Here is a 13267-nt window from a genome sequence, read left to right as displayed (position 1 = left end):
CATCAAACCAAGTAAGCACATTCCTGACCAGAGAGGATGGTACCAAAATACCCATAACTCTCAGGGAACTAATAAATGCATTCCTAAGAGATGGCACAGAAACACCTGGGCACCCCAAATGATAAGGAGGGGATAACAGGATAATGGCACATATGTGAATAAGGATGGTGACTAGCAACATCTGGAGTGTGACAGATTGCTTATTTGTATCAAGGAGGGAGGTTGTGGAATCTCTGTCATTGGAGGTTTTTAAGAGTAGGTTAGACAAACACCTATCGGCGATGGTCTAGATAATACTTAGTCCTGCCATGAATGCAGGGGACTGGACTAGATGACCTCCTGAGGTTCCTTCCAGTCCTATGATTCTATGTATAAAAAGAGAAGTCATAGGAGGGGCATCTTTGGGCAGGTGCAGGGGGACAGGATTCTGGTGTCCTGATTGTAGCAGTACCAGTCTCACGGACATACATGTGTTAAGTGTATCTATAAGGCCCTCGTACTGTGCTTTGTCGACAATATATCTGGCAAAGTGACCTCCCCACTGTACAGAGCCTGTGGTCTTTCTTTATGCACAACATGCTGAATCAACACACTTCACTCTCTGTGCACCTAACACCAGAGCTCCAAGAACAGTAGCACTGGCAGCATTGCCAACTTAGCAGCCTTAAAAAGCTCCGTGAATTCAAAGTGCAAATCTCTCTCACCACATGTCCTAGCAGCCTTACTGGCTGAATCTTTCCACCGGTCCCAAGCTGTTAACTTTGTTCTTCAAGTGTTCTGGCTGACATGAATAGAGATGAAGGCAGAGAACATTTGGGGCATCTGTTCCCCATTTTTGTATTTTTTTCTTCCTCTTTGAGAATCATCTCCAGCAGGGGTTCAGGAGACAGAAAGTCTGTGGGATGGGAACTTCCACCTGTTTCTTTGCCAATATGTAAATTCCTCACTCACATCCTTTTTCCTGCCAAAGAATGGCCGCTTAACCACGTGATAGTCCATTTGATTTCATTGACACCTGGCTAAAGCATCAGTTTGCCTTTTGTCTTTGAGAGACTGGTTTGTGCCTACTTGGAATATGCCTCAATAATGTTATACAGTAGAATCTTATAACTTTACCTACAATGTTGCCACACATATTTTACTATGACAATAATGATCAGCACATTATGAGTTTTCAAAAGATACCTCACAAGATGTACTTTGTACAAAATACATTATAGTTTTGTAAAAAGGGTGAACATAGGGATACAGACTGTCACACTAGGCTGAAAGAGGAATTAGCCCCAAAAGTTATCTCATTATATCATTTCTGACCCTTCCACTAACACTGGATGAAAAATCCCCTGGAATCCACCAGAGTTTCACTAGACATGGCCAAGAAAGATGCTACATTGGGAATTTGGGCATTATGCACATGTCACTTTGATTCCAAGTGGGATTATGAAAAAGTTCACAGAAGTTTCAGTTTTTGGATTTAAATTTTGCAAGTGTTTTCTTTGTGTGGAATTAACTGAGCATTGAGTTGCTGGAAAGCATTTGAGACTCAGAGAAAAGTTGGATGTTTGTTTGACTCCTGAGAGAGAGAAAAACCCAGGAGTCCTGGGTTATCCTTCTCTACCTGGGAGAGGAACATGATGAAGTGTTTTGAGAAGGAGAGTGGTAGTCAGAACCCCTTATTTCTTTCCTTGGCTCTGAGAGGGAAGTCGGAGTGAGTGATCAGAACACTTGGGTAATGTTTTCCAAAGTGCCTAAGTCTCATTAAAAGTCAACGAGACTTAGATCCCTTTGTCATTTAGGTGCTTGTTAAAGAAATGTACAGAGAGTGATTAGTAGCTCCTGCTTCTTTCTCTGGGGAGTGGGTCCAGTGAGTTATAACAAAAGAAGTCTATGTCCAGATTCCTGCACTATATCCCTAAATCTGAGAGGAGAGTGAGGTACAGTGGGTTAGACAGGGGCATGGGAGACTGGATTCAAAAAGGGAAAACCTGCCACAGGAAGGGATAGCAAGTAGGAGAAGATGGCTGGGAGAAATCTAGCTACAGGGGCAGATCAGCAAAGAGAGAGTGAGTCATGGACCCAGCTGCCCTTGACACTGTCTGTCCCTGATACAGAATGAACGTTACAAAAAGGTGGGGTGAGGGTCTAAGGATGGACTCTAATCCTTAGCAGGACTCTAAAAAGCCTACAGACAAGCTGGGCCCCAAAGGGGTGACCAAGAGACTAAGCCCCCTTTTCCCTTTATTTACTTTGATCTTCCCTGCACTGTTGCTTTTTGTTTTTTGTTTTTTGGGTTTTTTTGAGACTCTGTTATGCCCCAAGCAGGGGAAGGAGTCGGTGAGTGCTAGAAAAGGGAAGCCAAAAACCCAAAACTGTGGTCTGGTGGGGACTCAAGGGCCCCCGTGACCACAGCATCTTCTAGAAGGCATCTGGATTTGAAGGCATCTAGAGATGGAGAACCCCCCACTTGCCTTGGTAGCTTGTTGCAATGGCTAATGTTAAAAAATTGTGTCTAAATTACATTTGTCTGACTTCAGCTGCCAGCCACTGGTTCCTGTTCTGCCTTCCTCCCCTAGATTAAGGAGCCCTTTAGCTTTTCATTCCTTGTTCCTTGATGAATACCTTTGCATTTGGCTGCATTCAAACACATTTTGTTTGCTATATCATCTAGTCTGACCCCCTGTGTAGCACAGGCTGCTAACATCACTCAGCACCCTCACACTAAACCCAGCAACAGAAATTGGACCTAAGTATTATGGCCCACAGGAGACTAGGCTGTTATGTGCCACAGGCAGAGAATAGGCGGGACGGGGTGCACCAGTGCCTGAGGTCTCCACAATGTCAGGACAATGACTGAGATACACCCAGATAATCCTGGTGAGTGACCAGCACCCAATGCTACAGAGGAAGGTGAAAAATCCCCAACTCCCACTGCCAATCTCAACTGGGGGAAAACTCCTTTCTGATCCCACATATGGCCATCTGTTAGACCCCAACAATATTTGAACCTGCCAGCCAATCACCTAAGAGGGAGAATGCTCAGTGCAACCTCAGAGCCCATCTCATGCCCTCAAATGTCCCATCTCCAGCCACGGGCATCCCTGATGAGTCAGTGGTTTTTCACAGGTTTCATAGGCTGGAAGTTAATTAATAATTCTTTTGTTATTTCAGCTGAAAATAGCATCCAACCACCATCCCAGAGCTCTGTTGGCTCTGCAGGGCTAGCAGGGGTGAAAATTCAAAATTATTTTGACCCTGACAATCCAACTCTGATACCCCTGGATTGCAGATCTGTGGATTACAAAGGGGTCTTTTGTTATTTAATTAGATTTTACAGTGGAGCTGCATTTTAACTACTTAAAGTTATACATTTTGAGCTGATTGGAAAACAAAAAACAAAAATCAGAAAATTACTGACCAATTTCAAAAACATTTCATTGCAAAAGTTTTGGAAAGTAGTTATTTGCGGTAGTAGTATTAATGACACTTTTATCTAAAACTGTTAAGTTTTGTTTTTGTCAGTTTTCCTTTTTTCTCCTACTTCTCTCCCCGTTTTCTCTTTTTTACTTTCTCTTCTTTTTCTAAGGAAAAGGGCAGTACAGAAGGAGAAAAATGGGGGGAAAATAAAACCTAAAGAACAAGTAAATGAGAGAAGATTTTTTACATTTTTTTTTCTTTTTTTTCTCTGAGAATCTGGAAAAGTATGAAAATTTTTATTTACCAATTGTCAATTAAAAGAAAAACACATTAACAAAAACCTTTTCAATTAAAAAAGAAAGATTGTCCAGTTTTATTTATAAATACACCTTTACATCAGGAATCCTTCATTGTTGGAAAATATTCAGAGAGCACACTGAATTGCATCAGCTGGGGATCTGACCCATTGACTCCAGTGGAGCTATGCAGGTTTACAGCTGGGGATATGGTCTACTGGCTCCAATGCAACTGTCATGGAGTCACCAGGCTGATGCTCTGGAACTACTCCGTATGAAGCCAGTCAGGACTCTGGAGGAGCATGCCTCCTCTCTCTGAGAAAACTGTCGCCAGGACAAGAAGCTTACACAGCTTCAAACTTCCTAGATCTGAACTCAGAACATTCAGCATCCCTTTCCACACCGTGCACTTCCCACAACGAGTCCACTTGGGTGGGGCTCCTAGGAAAGCTAGAGGGCCCTGCACCCCAACTCTGCAGTCAGCTGTGACTCAACCAGCATTGTAAAATGGAAGGTTTATTAGTCGAGAGGTACACATTGTAGAACAGAACTTGTTAGCACAGAAATCAGTGACTTTCAGACAAGTCCATCATGGGGAGTACCGGGCCAGATGCCCTGGACTCCCCCTCTTCCAATCCCACACTGCAGACTGCCCTGGACCCCACTGCCTGGCCTCCAGCATGCCTGTTGCTCCTCCCCTGGGCTTTGTCCTGCTTCCCGGGGAAAGTGTCACCTGGTCTCATCCCCCTCCTGGATGTCAGGTTACGAAGGGCACCAAGCATTGCCTACGTGCAGACAGCTGGGAAGTTCACCTGCCCTGAGGGCCTCAGCTAAAGTTACACACCCAATTCCCACCACCTAGACATTGGTGCAGTACACAGGGAAACTGAGGTACACACAGTATTAGTGTAAGACAGTATGACTCACATGCAATATAACAAGGTGGAAAAAAACCCACTTCATCACAGCAACTACTGTACATTGATTTACACCAGCTGGGGATATGATCTATTTACTCCAATGGAGCTATGCTGATTTGCACCAACTGGCTTCACGGATTTCAGTGGAGATTATGGCCCTTGTTCCGTAACTTATTTATGCACATAATATTTCACAAGTTTGCAGGATGTGATCCCGTTCGATAGGATACACAATTCATGTGGCATATCCATCCCCACTCTGATATGGTCTAGTTTCTAAGAGAAATGATCATTCAAAAATAAATTATGTTTTTAGTTTCCTGCATGAGAACAGGAATCTGTTCATCAGTCTCTTGATGGCCTTTTTCATCTCAGCATTTCTCAACGTGTAGATCATTGAGTTCAGCATTGGAGTGATTACTGTGTAAATGACAGACACCACTTTGTCCAGGGCAAACTTCTTGAAGGGCCGAGCATAGATGAAGATGGTGGGTATGAATATTAAACACACCACGGTAATCTGGGTTCCACAGGTTGACAGAGCCTTGCGCTTCCCGTCCGTGACATGTGACCTGATCTGGACTAAGATGATGATGTAGGAAATGAGCAGAATTATGAATACAATTAGAAGGAGCACTCCACTATTGAAGACCATCTGCAGCTCGATCACATGGGTGTCAGTACAGGCCAGTTTGATGACCTGTGGGACATCACAGTAAAAATTGTCCAGGACGTTCGGCCCACAGAACGGTAGCTGGAGGAGCAGTCCAATCTGAACAGCAGAGTGAGCAAATCCACCCAGCCACGCCAGTGCCACTATCCCCACACACACACTCCGATTCATGATAATCAAGTATCTCAGTGGTTTATAGATGGCCACATACCGATCGACTGCCATCCCCACAAGGAAAAATACCATTGCACCCCCTATGAAGTGGAAGAAGAAGATCTGGAGGAGACAGTCATTGAATGAGATGGTTTTACACTGGGAGAGGAGACACAAGAGCAATCTGGGAGTATTGACCGATGAGTCACTGACATCTAAGAAAGCCAGGTTGGCCAGCAGGAAGTACATAGGGGTGTGGAGGTGGTGGTCAGAGATCACCGTGATGATGATGGTTAAATTTCCCAACCAAGTGGTCACATATACCATGAAGAAGGCAATGAAGAAAAAATGCTCTATCTCAGGACTCTGGGTGAGTCCCAGGAGCACAAATTCAGTCACTGTAGTGGTGAGGTTCTGCTGGTCCATTTTGTGGACTTAAAATATATCTACAATTAAACAGAAATAACAATAATAATTACGTCCTTTTTGTAATTCTCCCCACCTCTCCCTCTAAGGCTATATCTACTCTACTGCGGTAAGTCGACCTACGTTACGCAACTCCAGGTATGTGAATAATGTAGCTGGAGTCGATGTAGCTTAGGTCGACACTCTCAAGTCAATTTACCTTAATTTTCTCGTTTGGGGTGGAGTACCAGGGTCGACTGGAGAGCGATCTGCAGTCGATTTGGCAGTAGATCTGCTAAATTGACCTCTGTGCATTGATCTCGGGAGCGTCTATCCAGGCGGTAGTGTAGACATAGCTTAAGCGACTGATATTACATTTTTCTTAAATCCATGTTAGCAAACAAACTTTGTTTGGGAATTTTCTTATTTTTTCTCAATTAAACACTGTGTGCTCAGCTGAATTCAGAAGAATCCTGATTCAGCAGACTCTCTTTACTCCTCCAGTGGTGATCTTGTCCTAGGAATGAAAGGGAGTGGTTTGCACCACAAAAGTGTCCCTGTTCCTTACAGTGTCCATTCATCCATCTGCAACTTTGATGCTCTAGACCTCCCATTTTCCCCTCGCAATGTTTAGGCTTTGGATTTTCAGTCTCTTTCTTTTTTGACCTCTTTTTTAAAAAAAACTTTATCCCACTTTTCCATCCTAAAATTGTGGAAAGGAAAGTATGAAAAGTGGGAGAAAGTTTGCCTTTCTCTCACAATTTATCATGCAAAGAGTAAGAAGTGAAAATTTTGTATCCAAGTGAAATGAAAAGCTTCATTTTCTTTTGAACATTTCTCATGAAAAAGTGAAAAGACATAATTTTCCCATTAAATATTTTGATTCCAACCAACCATTTTTATAGTGATATTCTTTTCAAAAGAAAATGTTGATTTAAATGAAAGGAAAAACTTAATTTTGATTGACATTTTCAGATGAAAAATTGAAACATTGGGTTAAAAAAGCCCCCCGAAACAGATTTTCCCATCTGCAGTCTGTTGATATGTCTTACAAAAGGATGTTAATCGGCTCTAAAAACCTTGAGCATAAAGTATGGTTTCAGGTTGGGGTGTGAATAGTTGGAGAGGATGGCATTGAAGGTAGAGCACTAGATGCTTGGGAGCTGGGTTAAGTGTCTGCTCTGCCACAGGAGTCTGGGGAGGTTAATCTATTAAGGATTGTCAGGCACATGTGCACCGTGATGATTGGGGCCATGGCAAGTAATTAGGTGGAGAACTTGGGTGGAAAGGAATGAAGGTAGGGGCATTGCCTCATCTAGACATCAGAGACTCCAGAGGCTACTGTGGAAATTTCAACAGAAACACATCAGTGTCTACTGGCTGAGATAAAAGACCAGAGCCATTAGTTAAAAGCCTGTAGAAGATGTACTCTGTATGTGCTCTAGCCAGTAGAGAGGTGCCTCATTAGTTCAGCATGGGCTACAACTTGATCTGTTATGAAGTAAGTCACCTTTAAGCATTTTAGGATCTTAGTGTAAACGGGAGCTGCTCTCAACTTTCAGGGAGTTAGGTGCCCAACTGCATTGGAACAACTTACCAAGGTTGTGGTGGATTCTCCATTACTGACAGTTTTAAAATCAAGATAGAACTTTTAGAAAAAAAAGAGCCTGCTTTAGGAATCATCCTGGGAGAATTATCTGGCCTCTTCTGGTCTTAGAATGTATGACTCCATGTTAAATTTTCTGAAATGGGCCTTCTGAGAAAATTCCAGTCTAATATTATTCAAAAGCTTAAAAGCATAAAAGATTCTAATTGAAAGAAATCCATGGTGGGAATTTCGCTCTGATTTTATCTGCAAATCTGGAAACTTCTCTGGTCCACTTCCAATCTCCAACCTGCTCCAGAGAAAAATGCATTTCAGGTCTTAGCAACCTAGAGCCCTTGCCATGGGAGAAGATGAGTGACACTGAACTAGTCACATGAAGGTCTCAGACAGTGATGGTAGTGTCATGGAAAAAGTCACCCACGCATTAATTTTAGTTCACAGACTCAAGCTTGAGGCCAGTTTATTGCAATACATACCAACACGTTGGGGTACCAGTCCAAAAACTACTACACCTAGCACAGCACGCAGGCTGCTTTTATTCCTTCAAACCGCAAGCATAGTACAAATTATATGTCATTTGCATGAAATAAGAGTTGGGGTCTGTCCCTTTTTCCCTATACATCCCCTATCAATTTATGAGAATTGGGTGCATATTGAGTGGAGGGCTTCTTGGTGGTTTCCGATATGGGCAGTGCTTGGCACCAGTTTGAGTGTTTTTCTTGGCAGGGTGCATGTTGTTTTTCCGGGGTTTTACCATTATAGGACATAGGGGTTCATTACAGGACACCCAAAGAAGGTATCTAATTGGCTAGTTTTGCATTTAGCTGGAATTACAGGGTGCTCACAGGAAAAGTTGCATTTAGTCAGTTTGCATTCAGCTAAAGTTACCTATTGCTTCACACAAGCGGTTATTATATTTCATCAGCCATGAACATATTTCATTAGTGCTGCTGCTGGGGCTTTTTATTCTTTCCCTCCTTGCTCCCCCCCTCCCTCCTCTGGTCATGACCCTTGACCGAGTTTGGCAGGAGGCTGTGTCACTTAGCCTAGTTCCGGCTTGTGGCCTGCAGTGCCGGCCTATATGCCGAGTCTTCGCCGATGTTCTGATCGGTGCAAGGGAGGCCAGCCAGGACTATTCCCCCACAGTAGTAATGGGTCTGTGAGCTGTTATCTTCCTAACTGACTTAAGCTCTTCTGAAATCCCCAGCAAATACCTATAAACCTAAAAAAAAAGATCTTTCATTAAAAAATGTTATCTCTGTAAGTACATCTCGCCTTCCTTGTCAGCATGGTCTCTATGCATCTCCACCTAAAATAATGATGCATATCCTGGTATTACCTCCTACAAGCTGCTGTGTCTGTCATCCCAGAGTCGTCTGTCTGCAAACGATCATGTCTGTGATCTCAAAGCTGATCTTTGCTTTCCCGACAGGCAGGGGCAGGGGATCTAGAGCCATAAAGAAACAGCTGCAGAAAACATCCGCTTATATTATATTTGCCCCCTGTGCCAAGGCTGGAGGTATGATCAAAGAATCTGTGAAATCCCCTTTAGCTCTACTGGGCAGAATCAAGAGAGTTTGTGCTTTGGAGATCAGGGGATTCTGTCTGAAGGGGAGTCATTAATAAAGTCATGGAGAGTTTCCACGGCTTATGTGGGTTTTTTTGAGCCATGGAAACTCAACAGGTTTGGAAATACCCTCCTGTGCTGAATAGCCTGAGGGTGCTACAAGAAGGGTATTTGGAATATATGGAAAGAAATGGCTTTTGACTGGCTTGTGAAGCAAAGGAAGTCCTAAGACTCCTGGGTTGAATTCATGGCACTGGAAGAGAAATTTTCAACACTCTTGTGTGGTAGGAATCATAGAATCATAGAAGATTATGGTTGGAAGTGACCTCAAGAGGTCATCTAGTCCAACCCCCCGCTAAAAGCAGGACCAACCCCAACTAAATTATCCCAGTGAGAGCTTTGTCAAGCTGTGCCTTAAAAACCTGTAACAATGGAGATTCCACCACCTCCCTAGGGAACCTATTCCAGTGCTTAACAGTGCTCCCAGTGAAATAGTTTTTTCCTAATATCCAACCTAGACCTCCCCCAATTCAATTTAAAACCATTGATTCTTGTTTTGTTATCTGCCCTCACTGAGAACAGCCTAGCTCCATCCTTTTTGGAACCCCTCTTCAGGTACTTGAAGGCTGCTATCAAATCCCCCCTCACTCTTCTCTTCTGCAGACTAAATAAGCCCAGTTCCCTCAGCATCTCCTCATAAGTCATGTGTCCCAGCCCCCTAATTATTTTTTGTTGCCCTCCGCTGGACTCTCTCCAATTTGTCCACATCATTTCTGTAGTGGGGTGCCCAAAACTGGTCTCAATACTCCAGATGAGGCCTCTACAGTGCCAAATACAGGGGAATAATCACTTCCCTCGATCTGCTGGCAATGCTCCTACTAATGTAGCCAAATATACTGTTAGGCTTCCTGGCAACAAGGGCACACTGTTGACTCATATCCAGCTTCTTGTCCACTGTAATCCCCAGGTCCTTTTATGCAGAACTGCTGCTTAGCCAGTCGGTCCCCAGCCTGTAGTAGTGAATGAGATTCTTCCATCCTATGTGCAGGACTCTGCACTTGTCCTTGTTGAACCTCATCAGATTTCTTTTGGCCCAATCCTCTAATTTGTCTAAGTCACTCTGGACCCTATCCTTACCCTCCAGCATATCCACCACTCCCCCTAGTTTAGTGTCATCTATGAACTTGCTGAAGGCGAAATCCATCCCATCATTCAGATTATTAATGAAGATGTTGAAGAAAATCAGCCCTAGGACCTACCGCTGGGGCACTCCACTTGATACCAGCTGCCAACTAGACATAGAGCCATTGATCACTACCCATTGAGCCCGATGATCTAGCCAGCTTTCTATCCACCTTATAGTTCATTCATCCAATCCATCTGTCTTTAAATTGCTGGCAAGAAAACTGTTGGAGACCATATCAAAAGCTTTGCTAAAGTCAAGGTATATCATGTCCACCGCTTTCCCCATATCCACAGATCCATTTATCTCAACATAGAAGGCAATCAGGTTGGTCAGGCATGACTTGCCCTTAGTGAATCCATGTTGACTGTTCCTGATCACCTTCCTCTCCTCTAAGTGCTTCAAAATGGATTCCTTGAGGACCTGCTTCATGATTTTTCTGGGGACTAAGGTGAGGCTGACCAGGCTATGCTTTCCCGGATTCTTGTTCTTCCCTTTTTTAAAGATGGACACTATATTTGCCTTTTTCCAAGACTTCCCCTGATTGCCATGAGTTTTCAAAGATAATGGCCAATGGCTCTGCAATCACAACAGCCAACTCCCTCTTACATCATTGTCCCTCTTACACATCTGGGGAAGAAAGAAGAAATGGATTGACTTGCCCAAAGTCACAGAAGAAGTCCCTGGAGGATGAGGGAAATGAACCCAGTTCTTGATACTTCCAAACTAGGACCCTAGCCACTGGATGATCCACCCTTTCTCCATGAAGTCAATTTTATCCCTGCAAGAGTGACTTGTGATTTTGGATGCCCCTGTTCTTGGGAGACCAGCTTCCGACCCCTTAAACAGCTCTGATTTTCAGAAAGTGCCGAGCACTGGCCTTCTGAAAATCAGGCCCCTAGAAGATGTCTCAAATTGAGTATCTCACAATCACTAATCATGTTTAAAAATGTTGGCCATTATTCTTATGAATTCTTTGCCCACCTGAAATTAGCATATTACAGAATATTTGAATAGATCAGTGAGGATAGGTTAATATTTCATGGGTCCTTTCCTCCTCCTTATGTACATACATGGCTTTTATGTCTTTCTTAAATAATCTACCATCAACCTATCTTAATAAAGTTCAGACATTACTTTTGTAGAGGACTGGATATAATAGCATTGACATATTATTTATATTTCTACCTTAACATGTAAAACAAAGCTTCTCTTTAGTTGATTTTTCCCCATTTGATATAAAACTGGGTGCCTAAAGATGTAAATAGATGCCTAGTGGGGTTTTCAAAAATACATAGGTGCCTAAACCTTAACAAATCTCCTCCTAGGAATTTTTAAAAGGTGGGCAAGCATAACTATTTTATATTTATGGATAGACCATTTTATAAATTGAGAAACTGAGACACGGGGTGGTGTGGTCACATGATAAAGATGATGTAATGAGGCAGTCATGGAGCTCAGAATACTCAGACCCCAGATCTCTGAATTAATTCCTCCCAGTGCCAATAGGATCCAAGAGTCCTGACTCCAAACAGCACCTCTTCTAAATATGACACCCACTCCACAGCCAAGAACCCAACAACCCAGGACTCATGACTCCCAGACCCCTTTCTCTAGCCACTAGAACCTCCTCCACTCCCAGAGCCTGGGACAGAACCTAGGAATCGTGATGCCTAGCATGCTGTTTTAACCACAACACCAACTCCACTTCCAGAGGCAAGAACTGAACAACCCCAAAATATTTTTTGGTCCCCTTCTCTAACCACTAGATCCCACTCCACTTCTAGAACTTTAGGCAGAACCTAGGCCACTACTCTAAACACTAACCAGAAACCATTTCTGCTTTATCTCCTACAGAATAAATGCATTAACTTGATACATATGAGAAACAGGAAGCCCCTGTGAGGTTTCAAAATGTATTTTTAATCTGAACTGGAATGAAGGCAAGACCTTGCAAAATAATTAAATAATTAAATATAAGAGCCCTACCTAGAATAGGAAATATCCCACCCTCCCCCATTACACTACCCCCTCCGCTTGCAGAAACCAGAATTAACGACAGGAGAACATGAGCTTCTGACAGTAACCCGAAAGAGTGCTCACATTCAGGCTTTAATAAATTATTTGTAGAGTTCTGATTTCATAGCCACTAGACACCACTCATTCCTGGAAATGACATGGAACCCAGAAGTCCTGACTAATTTTCTCAGGCTTTAGCCTCTTCTTCATCTTTTTCTTCCAGTGCCATGAACCAAACCCAGGAGTCCTAGGACTTCCTTTGCTTCACAGGCCAGTCAAATAGCCACTTCTTTCTACGTACTTCAAATACCCTCCTTTTACCACCCTCAATATAGTTGGCACAGGAGAGTATTTCCAAAGCCTGTTGAGTTTCCATGCCTCAAAGAAACACATAAACAATGGAAACGCTCCATGAATTTTTTAATGACTCCCCTTCAGTCAGAATCCCCTGATCTCTAAAGCACAAACTCTTTTGATCCTGCCCAGTAAAGCTAAAGGGGATTTCAGAGATTGTTTGATTCTAGCTCCAGCATTAGCACAGTGGGGAGATATAATATAAGTGGATGTTTTCTGGGGCTGTTTCTCTATGGACCCGGGTCCCCTTTCCCTGCCTATTGGGAGAGCAAAGATCAGCTTTAAGATCATAGATGCAATTGTTTGAAGGCTGGCAGCTCTGGGATGACAGACACAGCAGCTTGTGGGAGGTAATGTGCAATATGAGACCAGGGATATTCATTATTATTGTGTGGGGGAGGATGCGCAGAGATCATGCTGATAAGGAAGGTGAGATCTGTTTGTGAGGATTACATTTATCACTGATAGATCCTTTTCTATTCAAAAGGAGCTTACAGGTATTGGCTGGGGGCTTTCAATGGAGCCTAACTCAGTTAGGAGCATAACAGCCCACAGACCCATTACTGCCATCACTATCTGAGAGCTTCACATGATTAGTTCTGGGTCGCTAGTCTTTTCCCATGGCAGGGCCATAAGCTGCTCAGATCTGGAATGAATTACCTAGGACAGGGAAGTGA

At 43.2% G+C, this 13267-nt stretch overlaps 2 protein-coding genes across 3 annotated transcripts in view; one reads left to right on the top strand and one right to left on the bottom strand.

Annotated features, from left to right (window-relative positions):
• The window catches only part of LOC135975263 (uncharacterized), a 443768-nt gene that overhangs the window by 300987 nt on the left and 129514 nt on the right, over positions 1–13267 (top strand). The window lies entirely within an intron of this gene.
• LOC101952025 (olfactory receptor 4D1-like) lies at positions 4935–5882 on the bottom strand. The gene has a single exon (XM_005311890.2). It carries the CDS (start codon positions 5880–5882, stop codon positions 4935–4937), a length of 948 nt encoding a protein of 315 aa, XP_005311947.1.

This window comes from Chrysemys picta, chromosome 13 (genome assembly GCF_011386835.1).
Source record: "Chrysemys picta bellii isolate R12L10 chromosome 13, ASM1138683v2, whole genome shotgun sequence".
In the NCBI taxonomy this organism is placed as follows: Eukaryota; Metazoa; Chordata; order Testudines; family Emydidae; genus Chrysemys; species Chrysemys picta.
This window is presented reverse-complemented; position numbering and strand designations above follow the sequence as displayed.